The sequence below is a fragment of the Saccostrea echinata genome, unplaced genomic scaffold, assembly GCF_033153115.1.
Source record: "Saccostrea echinata isolate AGI-Se365-2 ecotype Australia unplaced genomic scaffold, CSIRO_AGI_Sech_v1 ptg000057l, whole genome shotgun sequence".
Classification (NCBI taxonomy): domain Eukaryota; kingdom Metazoa; phylum Mollusca; class Bivalvia; order Ostreida; family Ostreidae; genus Saccostrea; species Saccostrea echinata.
This window is the reverse complement of record NW_026889806.1, coordinates 8,471,801-8,499,777: the sequence shown is the minus strand read 5'-3', so window position 1 is coordinate 8,499,777 and position 27,977 is coordinate 8,471,801. Positions and strand designations below refer to the sequence as shown.

The 27,977-nt window shown below is 34.3% G+C and overlaps 1 protein-coding gene across 4 annotated transcripts; it reads right to left on the bottom strand.

The window, feature by feature from the left end:
- Positions 1-901: 901 nt before the first annotated feature.
- Positions 902-27,977, bottom strand: LOC133174330 (GRB2-associated-binding protein 1-like). Of its 4 annotated transcripts, none has more exons than XM_061309433.1 (7): positions 27,687-27,977; positions 19,848-19,874; positions 13,674-13,977; positions 11,323-12,429; positions 7,329-7,359; positions 6,194-6,326; positions 902-1,816 (listed from the first exon to the last, which is right to left on the bottom strand). In XM_061309433.1, exons 1-7 carry the CDS (start codon positions 27,783-27,785, stop codon positions 1,583-1,585), a joined length of 1,935 nt encoding a protein of 644 aa, XP_061165417.1. In that variant the 5' UTR covers positions 27,786-27,977; the 3' UTR covers positions 902-1,582. The 4 variants fall into 4 exon arrangements, with proteins under 4 accessions (XP_061165417.1, XP_061165413.1, XP_061165416.1 ...); XM_061309429.1 differs by lacking the exon at positions 7,329-7,359 and adding an exon at positions 8,798-8,891 and having other exon boundaries at positions 903-1,816; XM_061309432.1 differs by lacking the exon at positions 7,329-7,359 and adding an exon at positions 8,798-8,891 and having other exon boundaries at positions 903-1,816; positions 6,224-6,326.

The window sequence follows — 27,977 nt, the reverse complement described above, 5'->3', positions numbered from 1 at the left end:
TTGTGGCCCCGCCCTACCCCCGGGGGTCATGATCTGAACAATTTAGAATCTACACTACCCCAGGATGCTTCCATATAAGTTTCAGCTTTTCTGGCCCAGTGGTTCTTGAGAAGAAGATTTTTAAAGATTTTTCTTATATATTTCAATGTTAAACTTGGATTCCCTATTGTGGCCCCGCCCTACCCCCGGGGGTCATGATTTGAACAATTTAGAATCTACACTACCCCAGGATGCTTCCATATAAGTTTCAGCTTTTCTGGCCCAGTGGTTCTTGAGAAGAAGATTTTTTAATGACCCCACCCTATTTTTGTCTTCTCTTGATTATCTCCCCTTGTGAGGGGACTTGGCCCTTCATTTTAACAATTTAAATTCCCCTTCACCCAAGGATGCTTTGTACCAAGTTTGGTCAAAATTGGCCCAGTGGTTCTTCAGAAGAAGTCAAAAATGTGAAAAGTTTACAGACCGACGGACAGACAGACGGACGGACGGACGGACGGACGACGGACAAAATGTGATCAGAAAAGCTCACTTGAGCCTTCGGCTCAGGTGAGCTAAAAATATAAAATATTTAAAACATTCTAACAACCTTGACTTAACTTTCACTCTTAATTCATTGATGTTCTTTTAAAAACACTAAATGCATAATTTTATGTCATCTAAGTTAATACAAGTAAAATTAAGTAAGCTATGAATTTAACAAATAATATACCAAATGTGAAGCACTCTTCATGACAACCATCATATACCAAAAGTAATCACTTAATATACACAATTTAACAACCATACAACACTTCTCAAACATCATGTCATTACACACAAACAACCATACAACTCTTCTCAAACATCATAGCATTATAGACAGTTTAACAACCATACATTGTTTCTCAAATATCTTCAAAATGACATTAAAATTAAAGGGGAAAAAAAACTAATGATTTTCGAAAAAGATAACACATTTGAATTGTTAATATTAATCTGGTCCTACACTTGTAAAGTCGGCAGTTTGATTTTTGGTCATTTTGACTATTTGACACTTGGGAAATAATTAGAAATGAATGTACTAATGAATTAATTATGGTAATGGACCTCTTACAAACATAGAGACAGACGTTACTGTGAATTCAATGTTTATAAATTGTCTACTTTCCGAAGGCCATATGACAACCATTATATATAATCAACATAAAAGGAATTACTCCCAGTATATCTTCATATAATCAACATTTTTTACGACTTTACATAGTCAACAAAGACATAAAGGGAATTACTTCCAGTATATTTCTATATTATAAACATTCTACAAGATTTTTCCTAGTCTTTTTCAGAAGATTCAATGAGGTTTTTAGACTTATGACAAAATAGCATTTTCTTCATCCATTTAATTTTTTTAAAAAACTTGCAAAAAATTCCTTCTCCTTAAGAAGTAACTTTCTGATCACAAATCAGATTGCACAATGAGATAAACCTCAAACAATAACAAACTTGTCCTTGGCTAGGAATGAGAAAATAACCATGTTCCCTGCTTGGCTGGTGGTAACCTTACCACACATCGGACCCCTTGTGTATGCCTAACTGCCCAACCTCAAGCTTCATCATGTTTTCTGTCATTCTGTACTTTAGACTTCAGTTCCTGTAGCCCTATTGTCTTCACAAAATCAATCTCCTTGTACTCTGTGGGTGTACTCTGCCCTGGGGGAGGGGCGTTTAGTCTGTGGGTCTCGTGGTCATTGTAAGGATTGTCCAGGGCGAGGTCTAAGTACTTGAGCTCGGAGTCTTGTTTGGGGGCAGGAGGAATATCCTCCCAGCCTTTGGATCTCTAGAAAAGAAAGAAAACAAGTCAGTAACTCGAGACATGTAAATACAGACATGATTACTGCTTCTGTAAGAGGCTCTGTTCATACATAATATATTGTACTGAAAACCTGTGAATTCTCTGAACAATCTCTCAAAAGTTGGACTGAATGCTTAAAAATTTTTTTTACCATTTAGGAATCACTAAATTTGTGCATAGATCTAAAATATCTCCTGCATGAAAGTACAGAAAATACAGTAACTATATAGTACAGAGCATGCTGTATAATCTATCAGTATACCTCTGACTTCACACAAAACAGGGCTCCTATTTTTCAGATCAATCTAGTTATTAAATATCACATACTGTGACCCCCTTTCCTTATTTTCAAAGTACAAAACATCTAGTGAAGTGATATGCAAAAGTTAAAGTGATTTTTAAGCATTTTTAAATGTCAACTTTATAATGACTCTAACTTCCTGGACGAGCCCATCCCTCTCTGTAGAATCTGTATACTTCCTCATCACTCTCTACACAGGAGTCTGAGAGGATAATTACCTAATTATTAATTCTCATTATTGCTTTGAATCTGCACTTCCAGGAGATTACTTGTTTATTACTACTACTGTTCTACTGTTCCTGAGAAAAAGATTTTAAACTCTTTTTTCCCTGTATTTTCTGTTGTAAAACTTGATACCCTTTAGAAGCCCCATCCTACCCCCAAAGGCCAAAGTTTGAACAAAGTTCAATCTGCACTACCTGAGGATGCTTGCATATGAATATGATCAATCATGGCCCTGTTGATCTCTCAAGGAGATTTTAAAACATTTTTTGTATATACACATGTATTCCCATATAAAATGTAGATTTCTTATTGTGGCCCTATCCCTCATCAGGAGTCCATGATCTGAAAAAAATCTTGAATTTGCACTACCTGAAGATGCTTGAATATTAATATGACTAATCCTGCCCTTGCTATTCTTTAGGTTAAAATTTGAAATTTTTCCCCCAATAAATTTCAATGTAAAACTGTGATCCCCTATTGTGGCCCCACCCTATCCCCATGATTAGTCTACACAACACCAGGAAGCTTTCAATTAAGTTTCAGTTTTTCTGGCCCAATGGTTCTTGAGAAAAAGATTTTTGTACATCTCCACCCTACATTTGCCTTTTCTTGATTATCTCCCATTGGAAAAGACATGGCTCTTCATTTGGACAGACTTGAATCCCCTTTACCCAAGGATGCTCTGTGCCAAGTTTGTTTGAATTTTGCCCATTGGTTCTGGAGAAGACAATGAAAATGTGAAAGTTTACAATAATGATGATAAGCAGAGGATGATGATGACAGAGTCAGACAGACAATGGACAAATTGTGATCAGAAAAATTTAGTTAAGCCTACGACTCAGGTAAGCTTAAAATAACCAAAAACATTAAAAAAAAACAAAATCAAAAGAACAAAAACAAAAGTCCCCACAACATATCTGTGTTACTAACACAAAAACATCACATACAATACACAGAAAACTGCACAAGGAAGGAAGGAGAAATGTAAACAACAAAATAAAAAGTGGGGTACAGAATGGAAACATGCCAACATGCACCATAGAGAAACTGCTCTGAATTACTCAAGTTTACAGTACCAGGTCATTGGTATTCACCTTATTTAATCATTAATTAGGAGAAATTACAATGTTACTACATCGGTTCACTGTAATCCCCAAAAGTAAACCTCCCCGTCTCAAACTCAATGGGACCGAGATTAACCTTCTAGATACCCCTACTGTCTGGGTATAATCATGCTGCATTTAGGTAAAAATTATCATTGTAGAATCAGGAGAGATAACTGTACCACAATCAGTGATAAATAATCACCCTGCTGTCTGGAGTATATAATATACAACTAACCAATGGCTGTGAGTGCGATAGCTTTTTCATCAAACCCCTGACAGGAACTATTCCCTGAGGGCCTGCTGTCTGGGTCAGGAAATAATAATTATCAGGGGAGATAACTGTACTGCAGTCAGTCAGCAGTCAAACTGAAGTCAGCAGAGATTAGGCGTGCAACGATACACTAACCTCATCATACCATATATTTCACGGTATTCAGTTCACGATACAATACATATCATGATACATGACAAGGTTAAAAAATCTTTTTTAAGTTTGTCATATTTTTTTTAAACTTTACAGGGTTATATCAAATGTTATATTTTTGAAAACAAGAGGCCCAAGGGCCTTGAATCACTCTTCTGATAAACTGTACAACATATCACTTCTATTTGAAGCCTCTAAGTATCCTGTATATTTAGATAAAGCCTTGAAACTCCAAAGGTAGGTCATCATGACCTACATTTAAGATGAAACATTCTGAGAACCCAAGATGATTCTAAGCCAATTAGTACCTGAGAGTAGGTCATAGTGACCTACTTCTCAGATGACATACTTAGAGGACCCAAGATGCATCAACTGGCAAAGTTTGATGATTCTAAGCCAATTCGTACCTGATATATTTAAATAAAGCCATAAATTTTCAAAAGTAGGTCACAGTGACCTACATTTCAGTCAACTTACTCCGAAGACCCAAGATGCATCAACTGACAAAGTTTGATGATTCTAAGCTAATTAGTACCCAAAATATTTCATTATAGCCATATAAATTGAAAAGTAGGTCACAGTGACCTACTTTTCAGTAGACCTACTCCAAGGACCTAAGATGCATCAACTGACAAATCTTTGATGATTCTAAGCCAAATAGTACCCGAAAATATTAAATACAGCCATAAAATTTCAAAAGTGGGTCATGGTGACCTACATTTTAGTTGTCATACTCTGAGGACCTAAGATGCATCAACTGACAAAGTTTGATGAATCTAAGCCAATTAGTACCCAAAATATTTCATTAAAGCCATAAATTTTCAAAAGTAGGTCATGGTGACCTACTTTTCAGTTGTTGTACTCCGAGGACCCAAGATGCATCAACTGACAACGTTTGATGATTCTAAGCCAATAAGTACCTGAAATATTTAATTAAAGCCATAAATTTTCAAAAGTAGGTCACCGTGACCTACTTTTGAGTCAACATGATATGAGGTCCTTAGATGCATCAACTGACAAGATTTGATGACCCTAGTCCTTATAGCTAGCAAAATATCAACATTTTAATAAAATGTAATTTTTGGTCAACTTTGAAGTGACCTTGAGACCACGCCCTTTGCCCCAGGGTGATTCCCCATGCAAATTTTAATCTACAACATATCCTCATCCTTTTCTGTAAGTTTGGTGATAATCTGCACTGTGGTTCTCGAGAAGAAGATTTTTTAGTAACCAGTACTTTTGTTTCTATTTTCCTAATTATCTCCCCTTGTTTAAAGGTCACAACCCTAGGATTAGTACAAAAGGAGGTCCTTGGGCCAAGGATACCCTGTGACAAATTTGACAATAATTGGCCAAGGGGTTCTTGAGTTATGGCCCATATTCTAAAAAGTTTATGCACACTGCACGCCGCACACCGCACAAATGGCCATAGCATTAGCTCTTTGATCCTTTGGCTCAGAAGAGCTAATAATTAAAATATCATTTTGTTAACTTGAACTTGATTGATAGGTAGATCTTTCAGTTGTGATAATATTCTAAACCAGTGATGAACATTTACAGGGAACTACGGGGACCTTTCCTAATAATCTTCCTTTTAAATTGGAATGAAAAAGGAAGACATTCATTCTTTTATTCCATTTATTAACATAGAAAACCAGTTGTCATATTTCTCATGTTAACATGTTTTAGTCAACAAGACAGTGAATTTTCATTGAAATACACGCATGATGAGATATCGTGTATTACCAAAGAATACATTTAGATCTAAAGGGTTTATCATTTGTCTTAACATCTATAACTTTTAATCACATAAAGTCCTTCTCCATGTTAAATCTGAGGTCTGTAAGATGCTGGAGATGAGTTTAACTGATGTTAATGCCTTATGTCGACCTCATGTTTTGTGCGGAAGCCATTTTGAAATTGTAAACAAGGAAACAAAACAGTCGATTCGGATAATTCTGGACCGATTGAACCGAACTGCGGTATCAGTTTATGTATCGTGAATTAAACCGTGGAAAAATATACCGCGATATACCGTTAAAGGGTTTATCGTTGCACTCTTAGCAGAGATAATCATGCTGCAGTCAATGATAAATATATACATGTTAGAAGAAGATTATTATGCTGGGGTTAAGGGAGATAACCATATTTCAGTCGGAGAGAAATAAATGCTGAAGTTAGAGGGAGGTTAGAGAAGATATGGGGAGATAAACATGCTAGAATAAGGGTTGTAATTATTCTGAAGACAATAGAGATGCTCATGTTAATACATCAGATGTTGGCATGCCTCCTTATCTATACCCCACCTGTTCTGAGCAATAGTAGGGCATCATGACCTGTTTGGGGTCCACCAGATAATCCTCATCCTCCTCGGAGCTGGTCTCCATATCCGGGTGAATCCTCAATGGGGAGGGCAGGGGAGGGGCTGTCTGGTTTGACCTGTCAAATAAAACCCACAAAATGTTACAAAACAAAATCACTGTTACTAAGAATTTCTGTTAAATTTTTCTGTTATACATGCATTAATCTTAACTTTGAATGATTACATAATGTATTTAAATACAAATGGTAATGATATATCAAATGTAAGTTATACCTGTATCAAGTATTGACAATATCCATTTTACTCTTATTACAAATTTACAATCATATTTTTATTTACATGAACCTTGTCTTCCATCTTTGGTTCTATAACACATGATATTAACCATGTTAGCTTTCCAATCATTGAACAATCTTAGTGATATTCTTAATTTCTCTAGTCTTGCAAGTCTTGCATCAGTGAAAATAATACACAATATATTAGATACAAGGTATGAACACCATGTGCACAAGTCGATAAATGCCAATTCTACCATAGCTACCTTTACAACTCTAAATAATTGTAATCTTTCTGTTCACACTAAATTAAAGTATACTTCCTTGTTCTATCAGTTATACCGGTATATTGCTTTTATATTTTTTGGCCAACCCCTCCCACTTTTATTTTATCAATCTCTGCTATTCTAATGAACACATTCTTAAAATTTGTCTTTGCACCCAGCATAAAAATGTTTATTAATAAGTGCATATTGTATACAGTCTGACTAATTCATGCCATATAATATGTTAGGTATAGAATTCCACTGGTTCAGGATGTAATTCATAAAAGTACATGAATTTCCATGCTTATCAAATTACAAAAATGAAAGTATTTGTCATTAGTTTATCCATCAAGACACTGATTTACAGAGCGAGACTTACAGGAGCTGATAGAAGAATCAGAAATTATCACATATTACATGTCCAAAATAAGTCACTGCAGACAAAATATTCAGTGTAACTTTCAAAAGCAAATGATTAAGAATAGGATTGTTTTAAACAGAAACAAAATTAAATATTAACTGCAATTCCAAGAACCTGCAGAGTGCACAAAATGCCAATATCTTGTTTAAATTGTACCTAGAATTTGTAGGAGTAGTGTCCCCTTCATCTGAAATAGAAGTTTAGAGAGTGAATAACCTCCCTTGATATTTGGACAGAAGACTTGACAAGGGCTGGAACTCTGTGTGAACCAGGCTTGGTTATTTCCCTTTACCTCCCTACAACTTCCCACATTAATGTACATATGCGGGCATACCCTTGGTAATTTCCCTTTGTCACCCTATAACGTCCCTCATCAATGTTAATATGGGCACACGCTCGGTTATTTCCCTTTTCGTTTGCCTTCCTATAATGTTAATATGGAAAAACTTGAAGTCAACCACTTAAAGCTCATTAATGAAATTCTAATTACTGTTCAATTTTACATATTCAATAAATTGTGTCAGTAGATGCTTTAAACACATGGCAATTTTTACTTAATAAATATCCCAAAATTACTAGATTCTCTCAAATGTTCAAAATTAGTACTCAAAGGATTCACTCTGAAGCAACATTTCATTCCTTAAAGCCCCACCCCCTCCCCAATATCTTAAGTTTCTCAAGCCAAACATTTCAAAATTTAATGTAGCAGGCAGATAATTAAGCAAATTTCTTTTTCTTGTCAACAAGTAATAATGCCATGTAAATTTTACCTGTTGTGTACTTTTGTATTACTTGATACTCAATAGAGTTTAAATAATGTTATTCAATATTTTTTATTAGCTTTAATTATATTGATAATGTAGTGTTATAAAAAAAAATAGGCAAAAGGGGGATTTACTCATTTTTCTTAAAATAGAAAATTGAGTTATACCCCTTTTCACTTTGTGAATAAAAATGATCAATACTGTATATTTTGACCCAATGCAGCAGTGCTTGAGAAACTATAAATTTATTGTTTTTGGCCTTTAAAAAACCCAATATTTTTTTTATCTGCACATGCACCTAGACCCGTTCCATGGCAAGGTAATTGATTAAGATATTCAATCTTCATCAGACCATTTTGTATGTTTTTAAGGTTATTTGGTTTTAATTGGAAATGGATCTATTCATTTTCATGAAACTTTTAAGAATGTTACATTGAACTTTATGCAATTTAGAGACTTTTTTGGGGCTCTAGTGACAAGAGATGTTTATTTTAAGTATATTTCATAATTATATTCATTAATTTGTGTCCTGAATCCATATCATCGACGACGTTGGTCTAAAACCCTGAGGGGTGTGTGGGTGTATGGTCAAAATTCCTAGCATTTATAACAGGGCAACCTACATGTCTACATCTTATCTAATCATCACTGCACCATCATAATAAATCAAATGATAATTATCATCTTAAAAAATATGAAAGTAAATTGACAAAATTTCTTCCCCAGGGACACTACAGCAATGTTGACCTAATGTTTACAGCCTGTTTTAGGGAGTTGGAATGTTTACAGCCTGTTTTAGGGAATAGGTTGTTCACACAGTTTTCCTGCTACCTGTCAGTTATTCTGTCCTTCATGACAAACCTTTTCTCTAGCGTGCCCTGTGAGCTACTGGAACTTGGGTGACGTTTAAAGCTCCGGGTTCGAGAGGTGCTAAATATAGAGTAAGTGTCTTGTTCTGTAAATAAAAGTCCAAATTTTAAATCAATAAAATGAGCATCATAATTTTCGAAATTCATTTCATAGGCCATTTCAAATACCATCTTTCAAGAATTCTGTAAATAAAGTTCATATTAAGCCATATAAATTTAAATTCCTTGCAATTCTTAGAATTTGGCTAAAGAATCTACTCAAAAAGAACTATCAATTTTGATAGCTGACAACATTATACTAAGATCAATGCTAAAAGGCTCTGACTGTAAATACATGTACATAGGCACCTGCTGTAATATGAGTGTGTCTCACAATCTCATCAATTTCTGGGAGCTTCTAACACACTGATGTTATGACGGAAGTCACACCCAGGCCAGGATTTTATAACTCAAGGCATTACAGTCTCTAGCCTTTTTTCACTGTCACAATATTAGAAACCTGTCACATGAGACCATCTTTGCTGAATATTTTTCTTGTCATAAATCACAGAAAACAGCACCTTAACTGTTAACTGACTGAATATTGCTCATCCGATTCTAATTTTGTGGATGCCATGCTGCTTACATCAAAAAAGAAAAGGCCCATGGGCCACAACACTCTCCTGAGTCCCTATGGCCCTGCTGTTTTTAATTTTCAGATCCCCCCCTCCCCATATATTCCTATTTAAAACTCTGATTACATATTGTGGCCCCATCCTACCCCAGGGGATCATAATTTGAACAAACCTGAATCTACACTATGTACACTTCCATGACTACCTGAGGATATTAATTTCCTTATAAATATGACTTATCAAGGTTTTGCTGTTCTTGAGAAGATTTTTAAAGATTTTTTCTAATATATTCCTGTTTAAAGTTTGATTGCCCATTGTGGCCCCACCCTACCTCTAGGGCTCATGATGATTTGAACAAACTTGAATTTACACTACCTGAGGATGCTTCAATGTAAATATGACTTGAATCCCCTTTAACCATTTAAAGGATGCTCTGTGCCAGCTTTGGTTAAAATTGGCCCAGCGGTTTTGAAGAAGAAGATGAAATTGTGAAAGTTTAATTACAACAATGACTACAAGACAGACAAATTTCAATCATAAAAGCTCACTTGAATCTTTGGCTCAAGTCAGCTAAATTCTGTTGTAATTTGATCAGATGGCTTTTGGCAGAAGACCCTTTATATACAGTTTATCTTGAGCTATTTTTAAACTCAATCAAAAAGATCAACAGTGCGACATATGAAATGATTTGTGGCTTAAATAAATGTCTACATAATTAAGGAAACCACAGCTCCTAAGTGAACCTGACTGATAGGTTTATATCTTCTCACAAATTCTTCACCAGCTACGAGGTTACTCAATATTTGTAACATCTGCAATTTGTAGCAAATTTTGGAAATTCTAAATGCATTGATGCAACATGAATCACATGCTTCAACAAGCAGAGTACTGTTCAAAATAAAGAACTTTGTTCTTCTTCTGCAAAATGTGCCTTCATCATACATAATCCTACATATCACAGAATGTCACCCTGATCCAGCTTTATTATAATCCTAAGAATTGTGTACATGTGTGTGTTCGTGTGTCTTTCGGAGAAGGGGGAAGGGGGAAAAGGCTAGATCCAGGGATCATGACCTTTAGATGCAAGTCAAAATATGTACTTTCCACTAGGTTCAATTGATTTGTTTTCTATATCAATACATATCTTGATATTTGATCCACGATACGATATGTATCATGATATGTTGAATTGGTTATAAAATCTTTTTTTTTTTTGTATCATAATTGAACAAAGCATTTCTTCACAATTAAGAATAATTAATTCAAAGAAGTTGTATATCTGTTGTAAAACAAAATTATTTTACACAAGTGGTGTTAATTATCATGTATTTCATAATTATATTTAGTATATTTATCATGTTTATTTTATAAATATATTAATCCCAAAATGTTAAGTAAACAAAGAAATTTTTTTTTGCGATATTTCTTCATACTTATTTAGATGCGTATCGTCCTCAAACAGAATCGATGTTATTGATATCTCTATATATCATCCTCAAACAGAATCGATGTTATTGATATCTCTATATATCGTCCTCAAACAGAATCAATGTTATTGATATCTCTATATATCATCCCAGCCTTTCCTTGTTTTGTATAAAATGATATATAGATCAAACAGCCCTTTCAAAGACAGCATCAACAGTCTTTATCAGCAAATTTTGAGCTTAACTTCATATTTAAAAATAAGCATTTGGCTGATGATTGAAATTTAGACCATGTCTGTTTCATGTCCAGGGGGGCCTGATGTCAAATCAGTATTTTACAGTGCAAAGCATTTTGTCTTCATGAATGCTTGTGGCACAACATGACCAAAGAATCTCATGCTTTCTTTCCCTACTAATGTTCTATTCCTTAACTGATTTATAGTTTATTACAAATCATTAAGATCTTATTTTCCTACCTTGATTTGTGGATGGTCTAGGAGACACCCTTGGGGGTCTTGCTGGGGGCTTATCATACACCTCGTGATGACCTGGGGTCATATCCAGATAGGGGTCATGACCTCCAGACATATCGTGGTATACACTATCTGAATTATTCCGTGACTTGTTTCCCTCCATTGGGAGATAATTGTTTTCACCATCCACACGGGGTTGCACATATCCTTTCCCCGCATTTATGTAGCTGTGAGACACACCTGCTGAACACCTCTGTGGCGGAGGGGGAACACTATTAGGGGAAACACCTTTTACATCCCCATTTGCAATGGTACCTTTGGGTCTTTCATAGTATGTAAGTTTGGGTGGGGGGATATCATAAGATCCGATAGAGCAATGTTTATCCATAGCTGAAGTTGGCACCACTTTGTCCAGATCAAAGTTTGAAATGCGACTGTTGTTGGGGAGGTTTTGGTATGGTTCTTGATTGTACGATTTGGGGGGTGGGGGTCTAGGGGGAACATCTCCCATTCCTGGAACACTTGGATGATTTGAAGGCGGAACATCATACACATCATCATGTCCTAGCTGGTCCCCACTATGTGGAGGGTAATCGTAGGAGGGGAGACCAGTTTGTGAGGAGTACGCAGAGTCTACCTTTTGACTGTCACTACTGCTGGAGCGGGGGGAACTAGGGCTGTGATGTGTGGGGGGAGGAACATCGTAAGTGTCCTGAGCATTGTTCTGATCAGGGGTAATAACTCTAGGTGGGGGAACCTTGTATATACTGTCTATCACTCTTTCTAAGCGTTTTGGCGTATCATATGTTGAGGGGTGAAACACATCATTGTCTATATCAGTGTGACCCTCCTTGACTGGCGGGGGTGGGGCATGTTCGTCTGGAATACTGTCCACACTGTCTTGTCGGTTTGGGGTTCGTTTTTTCCCTGAGCTGCAGTTTGACAGAGGGATATAGTCCTCCAGGGAGTCCTGTCTCACCATGGACTCTGGTATTGTCGGTTGTGTGGTGATAGGGGCGACCGCCAATACTGGTTTTGGTTGTGGGTTGTCTGGAGAACTGGAGAAACTGGTTCTAGGATTCTCTGTGACAGGTGGGGGGATGTCATCCGCTAAAATTAGAATACAAACTATTTAAATATCCTGTAAACTGAAATAATATTCCAAAGAAATGATAATCATTACACAGTTTATATGTTACATGCATCTGATAAAATTCAAACAAAACTTTAACATAATTTGTTTGTCAATGTAAACGGATGGAATTCAGAATGTATTTCTAAGGAGGTAAATACTATTTACAGTCAATACAAACTAATCAATGTAGTAGGCAGAATTAGATAAACTGGAAATTAAGAGGGTTGATCTAACAGTAATGTCACATCTGCTATAAAATCTTTTATAATCAAATGTTATCAACAAAATTTAACATACTAATACCCCTATCTATTTTGATTTTTGCCTTAAATTTCATTCATTTATAGGGATGGGTATTGCCAAAAATTTCGTATTGCGATATATCACGATTTTTTCTCCAAAATATCACGATAATATCGAGATATTTTTACACAGAATTTTTACTACGATTTCTAATGAATTTCTATAATTTTTCTTACAAATACGCTGTAAAAACATAACTTCACTTTTTTCATTTTTATTTTTATAATATAAAGCATGTTTGGGTGCCATAACTTTTTTCAACATTTTTTTAGACTTCCTGTATCTTTTATTTAATAGTAAAAAATAATTGAATAATTTCTAGAATTTTTAATTATGTACCAAATACTGGTATTTTAGTCTCCGTATCACGATACGTATCACGCAATAAAAAATCACGATATACTGGTATACCGATAAAATCTTGCATCCCTATTGAATTACATAAAATATTTATTAAAATACTAAGATAAATACGAATTTAGGTTTTGTCTATCGCCGCACAATGTTACAGATTGGTCACTTATTTTCCATTCATCTGCATATCTTTCTAACCTCTTAAGAGCCCCTTTTTGATAATCTTTACTGCCATTTTGCTATAACCCGTCTTGTTTTGAGTTGTAAAACTAAAATTATTCGAAATTTGTCCAAATGTTATTCATTCTTGCCCTGCTGTGATAGATGAGACCCAACGTAGTGTTTACATTAATCATGTTAATATTTTATAAACTAAAAGTATCCCATATATAAGAATAAAATTTAGGGCAAAAGTCAAATAGACAGAGGCATTAGTATACATAAGGTTTTGTTGAAAAATACGATTATTATAAAGACTATAAATAGTAGTTTTTACATTACTTTGGATCAACCCTAGTACTTGTCAGATAACAAATCCTATTTTAGACAAAATAGAACTTACTTGTCGGATTTTCTTCCGGCTTTAATCCACACACACTACACAAATTCCGCACCCACGTGGTCATTTGTTCCTCGGTGTCCGTTGCCAGGAAATATGTTCTCTCTTTATTCTTGTGGAAGGTCTTGATTGCAAGAAGAAAAGGGTAAAGTTCAAGGTCGAGAGATTCAATGATTTGTTCACAGTGTTCAAGGTCAATAACTCCCTTCAGTCGTTTACAGTTTTCATCGCTGTAGTAGTTTAAAACGTACTGGTGAGGCAGACTACCCTCTGGTTTGAACAAAACGAAGAACCTCTTCTTCCATCGCTGTCAAATGAGAAACATACAATTCAATATTTGATTACACAGTATTATAATCTTCAGCAGGAGAGATTTTAATATCTGTTCCCACTTAGTCCCACAGACTGCATGAATAATTCACTCTAAAGCTGTACATTTCAAATACCAAGCATGAATATTTGATGAAAAGTATTTTGGCTTTCTTTCATTAGCATAAATTGTCATTCAACGAAACACTTCTGAGGCAATGTTATTAATTAATATAATCTTATGTGAATACACAAAACCACACTAACCCATGACCATCTGAGGGGACCCTGGGTTAAAAGTAAAGACCTAATGCAAACATTTCTCTAACCAGATTCTGAGTCACACAGACTCTTCAAGCCTGTTTAGTAATTAGCCTCCTATGTCTAGGGTGTATGTCCCGTAAATTAAGGATATCACAACTTCTGAGGAAATAGCAAGAATATCTCTACCAACAATTAGAAATATCACAAATCTGTAGTGATGACTCAGATAAAACTCGGGGTCTGCAGAATGTTTCCTTTTCTCCCTGTTCCCTGCTTAATAGGACATCACAAAGATGAAACAATTAGTCATAAACAAGACAAACCAATTAAAATTACACAGAAATATACAACACAAAATACCAGCCAAACTAAAAGGCTGCAATTTATCTACAAAACACACAATCTACCTACAAACTTCACAAAAACAATACAGTGCGATACATATGATCAGTAACATTATGCAGTGTCACAAACTGGCCGTCCCACCTCTAAAACATTCCAGACAAGTCTGTCTTTACTAAATCCTGATAGAGATTTTAAAATGTCTGTCAGCTGTAATCCCTGCTAATTAATTCATCCAAAATGCTAATTATTCAAGACCTATATGTAAAATCTTTAAAATATTCTTCATGAAAAGCTGAATTGACCGATGGATTTCAGTACTTGTCATGTTAAAATTTTCCAACACAGATCTAGAATCTTGGCTTGATCTGTACTCGGTCTAATGTTTATCGAGACACATTAATTTGTATGTATGTATCTAGACAGTGACAACATCTGCCAAAAATAAAAGTTGATGAAGCCAACAATTGATCACCCTGTGAACTTCAGAAAGTTTTACATGGCCTTCCCATATTTATATGCTCTTCTGTTTACCTCTCCGTGTTTACCTGTCAAGTACACATGTACTTACTACGAGTCAGCAGTCCATGCCTAATGTCACATTAATCCACCTCCAATATCAAAGGTTCAAGGCTACAAGAAACTTCTACAGTGTTTCTTACAATGTTATTAGCAACTTAATCCAAAAGAAAAGGTTCTGACATCTTTGGTAAATTAATTCTTTACAGTAAAGTGATCACCATGATGACATTAAAAACTGATTGCACACTGAATGGCAGCAGTAAATATTAACAGAGCAGACTGTGTATGCACATCCTAGGATGAACAAAGAAGCTGGGAGATGGAGGATAAAAATATCACATTCCAGCTATAATTAGGATGCCTCTGTTTTGTCAGCTTGTCCCTGAGAGGAGAGATCTAAAGCCACAGGCTCGTCATCTCCAAGAATTTCTCTTCAGTTTTTTTCCCAGGAATTCTTAAGATTTTATTAATACTAACAAAACTTCCAATCACAGCTAACACAGATTCGGTATCTACATTTGGATGGCCATGTACATCATTCAAATAATGTAATATATTATAGCTGTGCAGTATATTAAACATTTTGGACAAATTTTCATGACATGATAGATGGCTGGGATAGGAAATGCCATAATTAAGTGATCTCTATATATTATCCTTTATTAACAGTAATGGATGTTCATGTGAACATAGCATTATCGAGATTGGTGGAGATAATTCAATACTGTGACAGTAAGGTCTGTTTGTGTGTCATTATCTTAATCAGCATCATCTCCATCAATTAAATCATCATACACCCACCTCCTTTGGCCGATTTCACACAAATGCAATCTAAGAGGTCCCTTCATTCCAAGAGAGAGTAGAGAGTATATACAATCTACCCTAAGGACTTATCATCATAATGGTCATGTAAGTTAAAGTCTTATACCTTGCACCCAAAAGTACACCATGGATATAATATCAACATGCACAGTTATACCATTCACCTGTAAAGTATGACCTTTACCAAAGGTCACCCACAGGACGTTAATCCCAATCACAGGAAACACATCACCAATCTGACCTTTCATCCAGAACCTGAACTTTAACCTTTCATTTTCTGACCCTTCACAAAATCCTTTCTTTGATATAAAGTGAAAAATTGTCTCTTTTTTGATCAATCCATAGCAAAAGAGCAATAAGGCAAAAATCAAATGGTTTAAAACAGGTTATTTCATTATAATGATTATCCCCACCATTATTAATGAACTCTACCTTTCTCACATTAAACTGTGAATATAAGAGGGGCCCATCCTCATCCAGAAATCGTCCATTACGAGGTGAATTGAACTGACATCCCACTCTTATTGAGTCCAGTACATGGCGAGTTTAACTGAAACTCAATTCTTACTGAGTCCAGTACATGGTGAGTTTAACTGACATCACATTCTTATCGAGTCTAGTACATGGTGAGTTTAACTCGGACATCCAAATCTTATCGAGTCCAGTACATGGTGAGTTTAATTGACACCCAATACTTATTGAGTCCAGTACATGGTGAGTTTGACTGACATCCTATTCTTATCGAGTCCAGCACATGATGAGTTTGACATCTCTGTGTAAGCTAAGCCACAAAGTGGTAGAGATTTGTCACAATAAATTCAGCCATAAAAAAACATCAATTTTAAAAGTTATTAATTTTGGCAATAAATTTAAATCATTTGTTCTTGTTACATAATGCATAAATAGAGAGTTAAATTGTTGTGAAATGTTCTGCAATATTAATGACCTGCCAGTGAACAAAGGGGATATTAAAATGGATATAATGTCATACTAACCTGACTGACAGCTGACTAGGTGACAAATACTAGATAGGTAAAATTATTTTTCACTCAATCCTAACAGTGGTAAGTATATATGTAAACAAACAATGGTCAAGTGGTCACCCTAATGCTATACTATGACCCTTCAAATCTGGGAATTTAAAAACCTCTGACATAGGATACAAATATTACTTGGTAAATCCTAACAGACTTTACAGCTTGTTTTGGTTCAGGTTTCAACTTATATGATGTGAAAAATACAAATAAAAACAAAACACAAATACAAATTTGAAATGTTTTAAGTCCCACCCATCCAAAAGAAAAGTTGATATAATAATATTGAAAGATTAAAATTTACATATATGGTTATCAAGTAAAATAAAGTAATATCAGAAATAGAAGGCCTTTTTACCTTCTATATTTACTCCCAGACTTAACATTCCATCATATTAAATATCTTCAGCTGACTAATTTTGTTCATGCACCAGAAGATTATTTAATGTATATATATGTTGTGATCTTAGTGTATTAAGATGTAACAGAGCCGTCATGCTATATGACACTAGAAATTTGATCAGTAATCCATAAGTTCTGTTCTGAGGGTCACACAGACTGAGATTCCCATAATCAGTAACTCACAGGACAACCACCCACCCCCAGAGACACCTTCACATCCCTGTCTGAAGTAACCTAACACGGTACACAGCTATACACTATAGGAGTTCACATATATACAAAGAGGCAATTACTTCTGAAATACAAACTGTCAGGCTTCTGGAATTCAAACTATGTTTGTCATCATCTCCCTTAATGTAAGGGTGGGTTATTTTTAGACTTTACAAGTGACCCTAATTCACTACATTACTTTCACTTTCAGGATTGGGTTGGGGTGGGGTGGGTCGGGGTGGGGTGGGGTGGGGGTGGGTATTCACTTTCCCTATTCTAGAGGTAAGGAGTATACTGAATTAAGTTCACATACAGGAAACAGTCAGATAGCCATTAAATGTGTGAGAATACAAGAGTACAGGAAAAACCCTGAGTTGTCCATTAGTAGATAACTTATGATAGGCACATTTTATTTCTTCCTTCTCCTGTAATGAGTGAGACAATAGATGATTTCCCTCTAGATATAAATCAAGTGGTGGATCAGCATGATCAGGTCAAAAATAAAAGAAGTGTTGATTATCAGAATCACTGCTTCAGATTTTAATGATGTATGTATAGTGTCCAACTCAAATCAATTGATTTCATAACCTCCAATTATAAATTAACAGAAAATGCTAAATTCTTAACCATGAACCAAAATAGACCTTTACTACTAAGAGTCCCATCCAATGTAATCACTAATTAATCCAACAAAAATTGATTAGGATCTGATACACCAACCTTATTGTTGTTATTATATTCCTTAGTATATTCAATCAGTATCTTACCTGAGTGTGGCGTACTACTCCTAATAATTACACAGGTATAAAATAACTGACTGACTGACAGTGCAGGTATCATAAATAGCGGGATCGGCGAGTGACGGACGGTCAGACTAGAGAGTGTGACTGACAATAGACGAGCTTTATTTCTGTGGCTAACACGGAAGCCATGGAAAAGACAGGTGCTGGGGACTGGTCACACATGAATGATTTCTACACACGACTAACATTAACGTAAGACAAAAAATATATATATCTACTCATTAACGTCAGAAGATGGACAGAAATTTCCTCAAGAAACAATCAGTAACTTATGATCTCTCAGTGTTTGTCAACAAAATCACAGTTTGTTTACAAAGCTGAAAATAAAACCATTTTTAGAAAACAACCAACTCAGGTGAAGCAGGGGGAATTGAACCACAAACAAGGGAAGGAATGACGGCTACCGCTGGATCAATACATTCAATTGTTTTATCCTTTACCTCAACCACAGATGTGCAAGTTACTGACGTTCTGTCCTCCGTGAAAATTAAAATTAGAAATGTTAATTAATAATTAATCATTACATGAAGCATTAAATTACTGTATTAACATTATAAGTAAATTTTGTGAAAATATGACCAGTCAATTAATTTTTTTCCAATCATACTTAGAATTTCTAAGTAGGTAGTTTTAAGTTGCACAATATGATCTGCATATAATATATATATCACAATAAAAGCTAACTCAAGTATCAATTAATTCTTTCTTACATAATGCTTTTAAACACTTTAACAATTTTGATGACTTCATAATGAGTAAAATTTAAATGTTGTCACTTAAATAATTTCCAAGAAATAAGAAAATACTCCTTTGTTATCAGAAATGAAAACAATTTATAATTTGTTCATGTACTTTAAGGAGATTTATTTGTCAGTATGTCAAATGCAAGGAGAAGAGTTGCAGTGACAATTAGAATTTATATGATGAAGACATAAATCAAATGGTCACAAACTGTCATATAATATCAAGTGATTGACAGTGCTATGTCTAATTCATACCAAGAGCTGAATTTAAGTTTATGTAAATTTATTTTTTTTTTCACAATCATGCACGGAATGTGTGAATTCACATTTCTCTAAATTCTGCTTCTAAAAATAAAAAAACAGTTTGGTAAATCAAAAAATAAAATTTTTCATGCACTGTACATTCTTGACAAGGAAAGAAGTTTTACAATAAATTTATACTTAATTAAAAAAAATCATGCTAGTCAAAAGTTCCCTTTTAATAAAAATAAACAAAACGCAATAAACATGCACACCAGGACATTCCTAAGAAAAGACCAATTAAAGTACTCTTGATCAAATGACCGATGGAAGCTGTGCATATTAATTACTGAATAGTTAATTACAGTTATGGAGGGTCAGTTAATAAATATTAACACAAAAGTAAATATGGTGTTCCATCAGTCATCAGAGTTAGAGAAACCGAAAGTAGAAAATGAAAATAAACCAAATACACGATACACTTACTGTGGTATCCATCACATCAGGAGAGAACTGGTAAAATAAAATACATTATAAACATTAACACACATAACACCAAACTTACTTCTACAAATATACGTCTTTACTCCCGAGTGGCTCAACAGTAAGTAATTTATGAAACAAACATTTATTTTCATCGTATTCAAAATTAAGCTTTCATTATAAATCAAGAAGACTCTTTTGAGGCAGATGTGCTAATGTCAATCACCGGGTTAAATTTTGTGATTTGAATTGAATGGAGAGAAGGTTCCTACACCAGGTGATGTCTTACAGAGAATAAACAATACACAAAAGCTGTGTTTATCCAGGTAAATCACTGACAGATTGCAGGCGTGGTATCTAAGGCAGTCATCGAAGACAGACCTATAGAGATCCAGCCCGGGTTACCCCCGACAGGTGACACTCGACTCATTCATTAACAGCTGACAGTCCCCAACCTCTTAAGGTACAGACCAAATGTCCACTGTATATAATATACATATATATATGTGCACGATATTAAATAACTTCCATGTTCATCTGCCTCCCAACTGATCTTAAATAAAAATTATTTCTGTAACTCTATGCAAATTGAATCAAACAATGATTTTTAAAATTTAAAAGTTCATTTTTTTTTTAAATAATTAAAAATATAATAATTTCAAACATGCACTTACAACTTACATTGCTGATTTTATTTTGAATATATTCATGGTAAAACATAATACAAGTTGTCCCCCTTTGCACACTTGCTTTATTTCAACAGAACAATAAGAACTCGGTAACCTTTACACCTTCATTTCCTCTGGTTGTGACAAATTAAATTATCATTGATAAATTTATAATTATCTGTTTTCCTAATTCTTTTTGTTTCATCCAAATTAGTTTTTACTCAATTCTATTGTAAGTCTCTAAATGTAACGTCACCTCCTCTCTCCCATTTAACACGATTAAAAAAAATGTTATAGTACAACGTATATACTGTTATACAATGTACATATTAAGATATAAATGTTATAAATACTATAAGTAGATTTGTCATACATTAGACTGTTAAATGTGTCCCTCCTTATTAAGTGACTGGCAGAGACAATTTAGATAGGATCTGAGTCACTTTATAATTGCGATTTGTTGAGGAAGTACCCCAGTAGTAAATTTATCTCAAGTGTGCAATGTCAGGAAAAAGTTCCTTACCATTTTTAAAATAGTACAATAGTAGTGATAACACAGCATTAAGTATTTTGTCTTCCACAATAACTTATTTACTGAACATGTGTACCATACAAAAACACAAAAGGCTTAATGGACCTTTAGAGTCACCTGAATGTTACAAGGGAAATTTCTTCTGAACATTGTTTGTTTGTTTGTTTGTTTTGTTTTTTTTTTGTTTGTTTTGTTTTCTTTTGTTTTTTGCCTTGTAAAATCCAAAAGCGCTATACATCTTTACTAATTGAAAGTCACTGTTGCAATGTTGTAAACAAATTTGAGGCAATAAAACGTAAGACATCTTCATAATAATTTAACAAATTTAATCTTGTCTTTGGAGGAATTTTTATCATTATCCATTGAATCTTCAACAGATAAGAACTAAAAGTATTCATTTACAGTGGCGGATTTAAGGGGGGGGCACATCCGGCACCCCCCCCCTAAAATTGTCAAAGTTAGTGTAAATCATAGTTTTTGTCAAGAAAATGTAAAAATGTCTACTTGGTAAACCTCATTTTTACCCTACAAAAATCTCTAAAATCCAGGAGCTTCCAGGGGCTTTGCCCCCTGGGCCCCCACCAGGGCTTCGCCCTGGACCCACTGGGGGCCTCAAGATGGCCCCCAGACCCCCTGCCTACTTATTGCCCCCCCCCAACTTCAATTCCTGATCCGCGCCTGATTTATATATATATTTTTTAATTTCTGGCTCTATGGTTCTTCTAATGATTTTAACAGACCCCCTCCCCTCTCCTTTTCTTCAATTATTTATTGCCCTTTGGGAAAAGGAACTGCCTGCTTTGAGCATGTTGAGGTGGGTAATTATGTTTGACTGGCACTGTGACTCTAAAGAAATGTTTTTAAAAAAGTTTTAAGTATGGTTGATGACCCATGACTGTTGATGACTATAAAAAACAGATACTAATGGGTCACCTGCCAGTCACTCAACTAGATATGCCATTTTGATATAAGTTTATAAATAAGGCCAGCTTTAAAATAATGTTTGTTTGCCCTCTCCCGACTCGAGATGAAAGAACTGGGTCTGTAGGTAGGTGAGAAAATCTTATTTCTCCGAAAATTTTAATTTCATTGCTAAATCTTTAAAATCTTAATTTACCAGAATACATTAAAAAAAATACCATATAAGAAGAATTTTTTAGCGAGATGCAAATTTAGCAATTTATCACTAATCTGGGATATCTAGGTCAGATCCAGCATCTGAAACAAGTGTGGAAGTGTCCATCCCTAGATGCATCATCCATGCATGTTTGGTCCAGGTAGGGCTTATAGTTACAGTAACGTGGGAATGGACCTGCTCCAAAAACTTTAACTCGGGCCAGACGAACACTGACGCCAATGCCAGGGGTATAGTATAAGCTCATCTCAACTTTGTCAAGGTGAGCTAAAAATGGCAACAAAAACATTTAATTCATTTCATCAATAAAGTTCTTTTACGCGAGCATGAAATTTAAATCTCATAAAGATAAGTCAATTATCACTGGATCACCTTATCTTGGTATGTGTCTGTAAGGCAACCTCAATATTCATGACAATTGGTTATGGTAGCTCTTAAATTGAGTTTAGCAAGTCTCCTTAGCTTTAGTGTATATTCATTAACCATTAAATTTGAATCAGGAGTTGATGATTTCCCTAACTTCAAGAAATTATTAATTTATTGGTTCTTAACTAAGGATATGACAATGTACCAGAGCATGGTATATATTAGTGCTGTTATGATAGTCACTTATCGAAAAATCATCGCTGAAAACAGCACATCGGCGACAATCAATAGAAAATTTTAAAATCGAAAGTCGCAAAGTTTTTTTCAAAATATATTTTTTTTAATATAAACTGGTTTATCTTTGAACTTTTTCAAAGGACATTCATCAATTTTTCTTGCAAATAGCAGACAAGTATTCCAACTATGCATGAATTGAAGATGGTCTGGCAGATTTGTATTGAAATATAGTTTTTATTTACGAGGATAACTGAATATTACATGGTTAACTTTATTTAATTTGACCTTTAAATTAAAGTTCAAGCTATTGATCATATAATCGATTGTATGCTACCGATTCAATTTGATAATAGATAGTAAACATGGTCCAATTTTTTGACACTAGTATATACTGTAGTACACTTAGTACATTTATTTAGTATCAAATATGGAGATAATTAACAGTAATCAAGCTCAAAAGTCCATTAAAACAATACAAATCAGGAGCAGAGCAAACATGGACCTCTACATCAGAGGTGGGATCAGGTGCCATGGAGGAGTAAGCATCCCCCGCCAACCAGTCACACCCACCGTGCGCTCCTTGTAATGATCAGGAAATATGCTGCAGGAGGTAGTGTTTCTTAATGGAAAAAAGATGGTTATATATTTGTTCAGAGTTTTTACCTTTACAGGCAATAATTATATGACAGTACTTGACCTACTTAAATATTATAGACTATCTGATTTATACATTTCTGATAGTAAAGATCTGCTTATATAATAACCTTTTTCTGAATCTTTGTGATGATTTCCAGTCAACATATTGAAAATTCAACCAATAATTAAATTTTAATACATAAAAGTTAAATAAACTTTATATGTTTACTTTTGTTAGTATAAGTCTCGGCATTCTGTAAATAGTTTCAACACATTACATATCAATAACTGCTGTAGATTACTCAGTAATACAACAGATTCCTCTTGCTTTATCAAGTGGAACATTAAATCATACATCCTAATCCTATCACCATTGAACCCCACTGGTTACAGGTTTAAATACTGTAAGAAAGGTGACCTATCCATGCTCAGTGTCTTGGTTAAAGAGGGAGTTAAATTGTTTTGTTTTTTTAATTCATTGTTGCCCCATTATTTGATGACAATCTTATATTTGTCTGCTAAATAGTTATGCTGAGATATATTTTTTTACAGATACATTTTATTATTTTAGATATATATTTTTACACACATATTTCATTATTATAGATAAATACATATTTTTATATAGCCATATCTTATTATATCACAGGTTTTTTTCTCTTTCAAAAATAAAACCCAAAGAGATTTTTTTTGTACGTATCATTATTTTTTTTTAACAATTTTTTTTTTTTTTTAACATGATCAAATTAACATTCTAAGGATAACTTTATTATTGGGAATGTGACTGAATATTGGTAACTGGTACCAGTGAGTCTGGTACCCCCAGGTACCCCCAGAAAAGAGAACCCTCAGTCTGGTTCTAGACAATTCTGTAGTGTATTGTTCAATACTGCACTACATTAAAATTATAGTGCACTGCTTCACACTGTATATTAATTAAAAAATTAATCCTGTTCATAATTACACAGTTCAATATTGTATATAGGAATTAATTAGACCTAGTAGTGCACTGTCTGCTGTGACAGATTTAAGTTATTTATAATTATACTGATGTACTATTCTGAAATTAGCAATTATTTAGTGCAGTGTGAAAAAATGTGCTGGACAATTATTATTTCATGCACTGGTTAATACTGTATGAGAAAATTATATAGATCTACTGAACAATCCCTTAAAAGCAATGAGTTAAGACAGGACTTAAAAGCTAAATTTATTGATTCTGTCACTTTTCACTAATGTACAATTTCTTTATTGTACCAGCTAGACAATGGTTTAGTGCTGTGCACTGCTGATATTATACCAGACAATGGTTTAGTGCACTGTTTGTTATTGTACCTGATAATGGTTTAGTGCACTGTTTGATATTGCATCATACAATAATTTAGTGCACTATTTGATATTGTATCAGACAATGGTTTAGTGCACTGTTTGATATTGTACCAGACATTGGTTTAGTGCACTGTTTGATATTGCATCATACAATGATTTAGTACACTGTTTGATATTGTACCAGACAATGGTTTAGTGCACTGTCTGATATTGTACCAGACAATGGTTTAGTGCACTGTTTGATATTGTACCAGACAATGGTTTAGTGCACTGTTTGATACTGTACCAGACAACTGTTTAGTGCAGTGTTTGATATTGTACCAGACAATGGTTTAGTGCACTGTTTGATATTGTATCAGACAATGGTTTAGTGTACTATTTGATATTGTACCAGACAATGGTTTAGTGCACTGTTTGATATTGTATCAGACAATGGTTTAGTGCACTGTTTGATATTGTACCAGACAATGGTTTAGTGCACTGTTTGATATTGTACCAGACAACTGTTTACTGCAGTGTTTGATATTGCTGACTTACTACATCTGATGTGGTCTAGTTCTATTGATTTAATATGCTACTGATGTACAAGTTTATATGTTTGTATCTTCTCAAAATTCTTGCAAATGATACAAGAGCTTAGTTTGCTTTCTTATATATGATTTCCTGGCCAATATCTGAATATATGTACTATGTTCATACAAAGCACTACATTTTGGAAACTTTTCTAGATTGAGTTCAAAACATCACATTTGCAGCTGTAACATACTATACACTTGTTAGACATGCCAAAGCTCAAGGTTGATTTAAAGAAAGAAGATATTGCTGTGTTAATTTAGTCTAAATATAGCCAGAATTGTCATGAACCTCTTAACAATTCCTTTCCCCTCAAGTTGTTCTTTAATACTATAACAATCAATTTCTCCTATTCACTTAATGATCATCTGTCACAGTTTTCTTCAGCAAAGACATTAAGTGGGGAAGTTGTTTTATTTTCCACTTATAATGCTTCAAAATGACAATTTGTTTAATTAACACTAGAGACATTAACTGTGATGTCCTGGATTCTATGAAGACTTTTCTTTTATTTATTTATATTTTTTTTATATTAAAATGTTTCACTTGCTAAAGCAGCCACTACGTGACGTTTTACAGCCTGCAGAGTCAAGTATGAACCTCTCAAGAAATACTACTCCTTTATTGTTAGCTAAGAAAATTGACAATTTAAAATGAGGGAATTTAAAGTGCTGCTGATATTTTCCAACAATAGGCTTAGGAAAAACAGCTTTAAAATGAATAAATGAATTTGCAGAGGCCGTCATATTACAGATTAATGCACATCAAGGTTGAATACCCTGGCCTTTAACTCAGTTAAGTCAGTATGTCAACACTTCTTATATTGACACTGAAATTATTGTATACAGAGAGACCAGTAGAGCTGCATTAAAAAGTGTGTAATGACAAGTTTGAACTTATTCATTGATCAATGTTGATAGATAAGGCCAAACAAAAAAATATGTGTAGTTCCGGTTACACCTCCAAAAAAATTAGGGTAGGTAGGTAGGGATTTTTTTTTTTTTTTTTTTTTTTTTTTTTTTTTACAAAACAATTTTTATAATTTTTCTAAATAATACCTATCACTGCTTTGCAAGTGGCATTTAGATGTGGCGTGATAATATACTAGTCAACATTGGTAGGTGACACCTACATGCTAGCTTGCTTTGGATTTAACATTATTAAAACTTGCACTACATGTTGAAATGATGTTTTACAAGGGGGCCACCATTGCTGAAACTAAAACTAATACTGGAGCCAATGATGGAAATCGGGGAAAATTCTGGAAAAATTATGAATTAAAATTGCCAGAAAAAAGTTTAAGGTCGGGGGTATAAAATAGGGACGGTCGGGTAACCGGAACCACACATATTTTTTTATTTGGCCTAATAGGGGTGAGGATAGATACTGAAGGTTATGGTATTTACATGCTGTCATCACATAATATTTACATGTAAAGTTAAATATTTAATTCAATAGCTTTGGTGACAAGTAGAGAGAAATGAAAATTAATTTACTGTCCACTTTGTGCCTATTAGGTAATGCTGTATAATTTCAACACCTTGCTTTAACTTGGTGACACTAGTGGATGTGTAAGTGATGAGATTAGCTACTCTTACGTTAGATATGTACAAGTGATGTAATGGTTGCACTAAATGATCCACATCCTCCGTTCTAACTGAGCTATATTGTATCTATATCCACATTTACAGGCATGCAAAATCAGTGCACTTGAATACTTATAATGTATGTATATCAAAACATTCAAAAACTAGAAGTGTCAACTTTTCATACATAATTTTAAGGATATCTTTTCACAAAGATGCATCTAGCAAAGAAATTTTAGCAAGATTAAGTTCTAAAATTGCATATGCACCATCATTTAATGATAATAAAACTAAATAACATTTTACTTTAAGCCTGATGCTGGCATTCTGTACCACTGTCAGGAAACCTATTAGGAAACATTGCACGTTATATTTCCTAGATCATGGTAACTCTTTGATGCTAACTGGTATTTCCCTCCTTTGATTTTAAGCTTTCCTAATCAAAAATATTTCCTTGCTGTTTAAAAATCCAAAGTGCCTTGCAATGACATTGGTCATTCAAGTCTTGATAAGCTGTCGATAGGTGATTTTTTTTCATATTTATTTGACTTTAAATAAGCAATTAGCATTATGAATAATTTTCTTATTTTGTAACACGAGCTAAAGGAAAAGCGCCAAGAAAAGAGTAAACAATAACATGTCATGTCAGATCTGTAACTCCAAAATTGTCAGAAGTTCCCTGACTCACTCAAAAGGACTCTGGCAAAAAAGTAGAAAATCAACATAAACACATTAAAAGAAAAATGAGATCAAGTATATAAGAACTAGACATATGCTTACAGCTCGGAAAATTTTCCACGCCCCAGTCAGGCGAAATTTCTTCTCCGGAGGGGACTTCACCATCCATCCTGAATACACAACGTTCGCGATTTTATTCATGTTTACTCTCTCTCTTCCACGCCAAATCAAAAAGTCATCCTAACCACATTGCCCCAAAGGAAACCGTATATCCAGCCAACATACAGTTTCACTTATTCATCTTTATTCAAGAAGATACAGGAAGTGTATAAATTTGTTGTTTTTCTGCCAAACTCAAAATAATGGCTTCTAAGTAGTTTCCGGAAATAATCT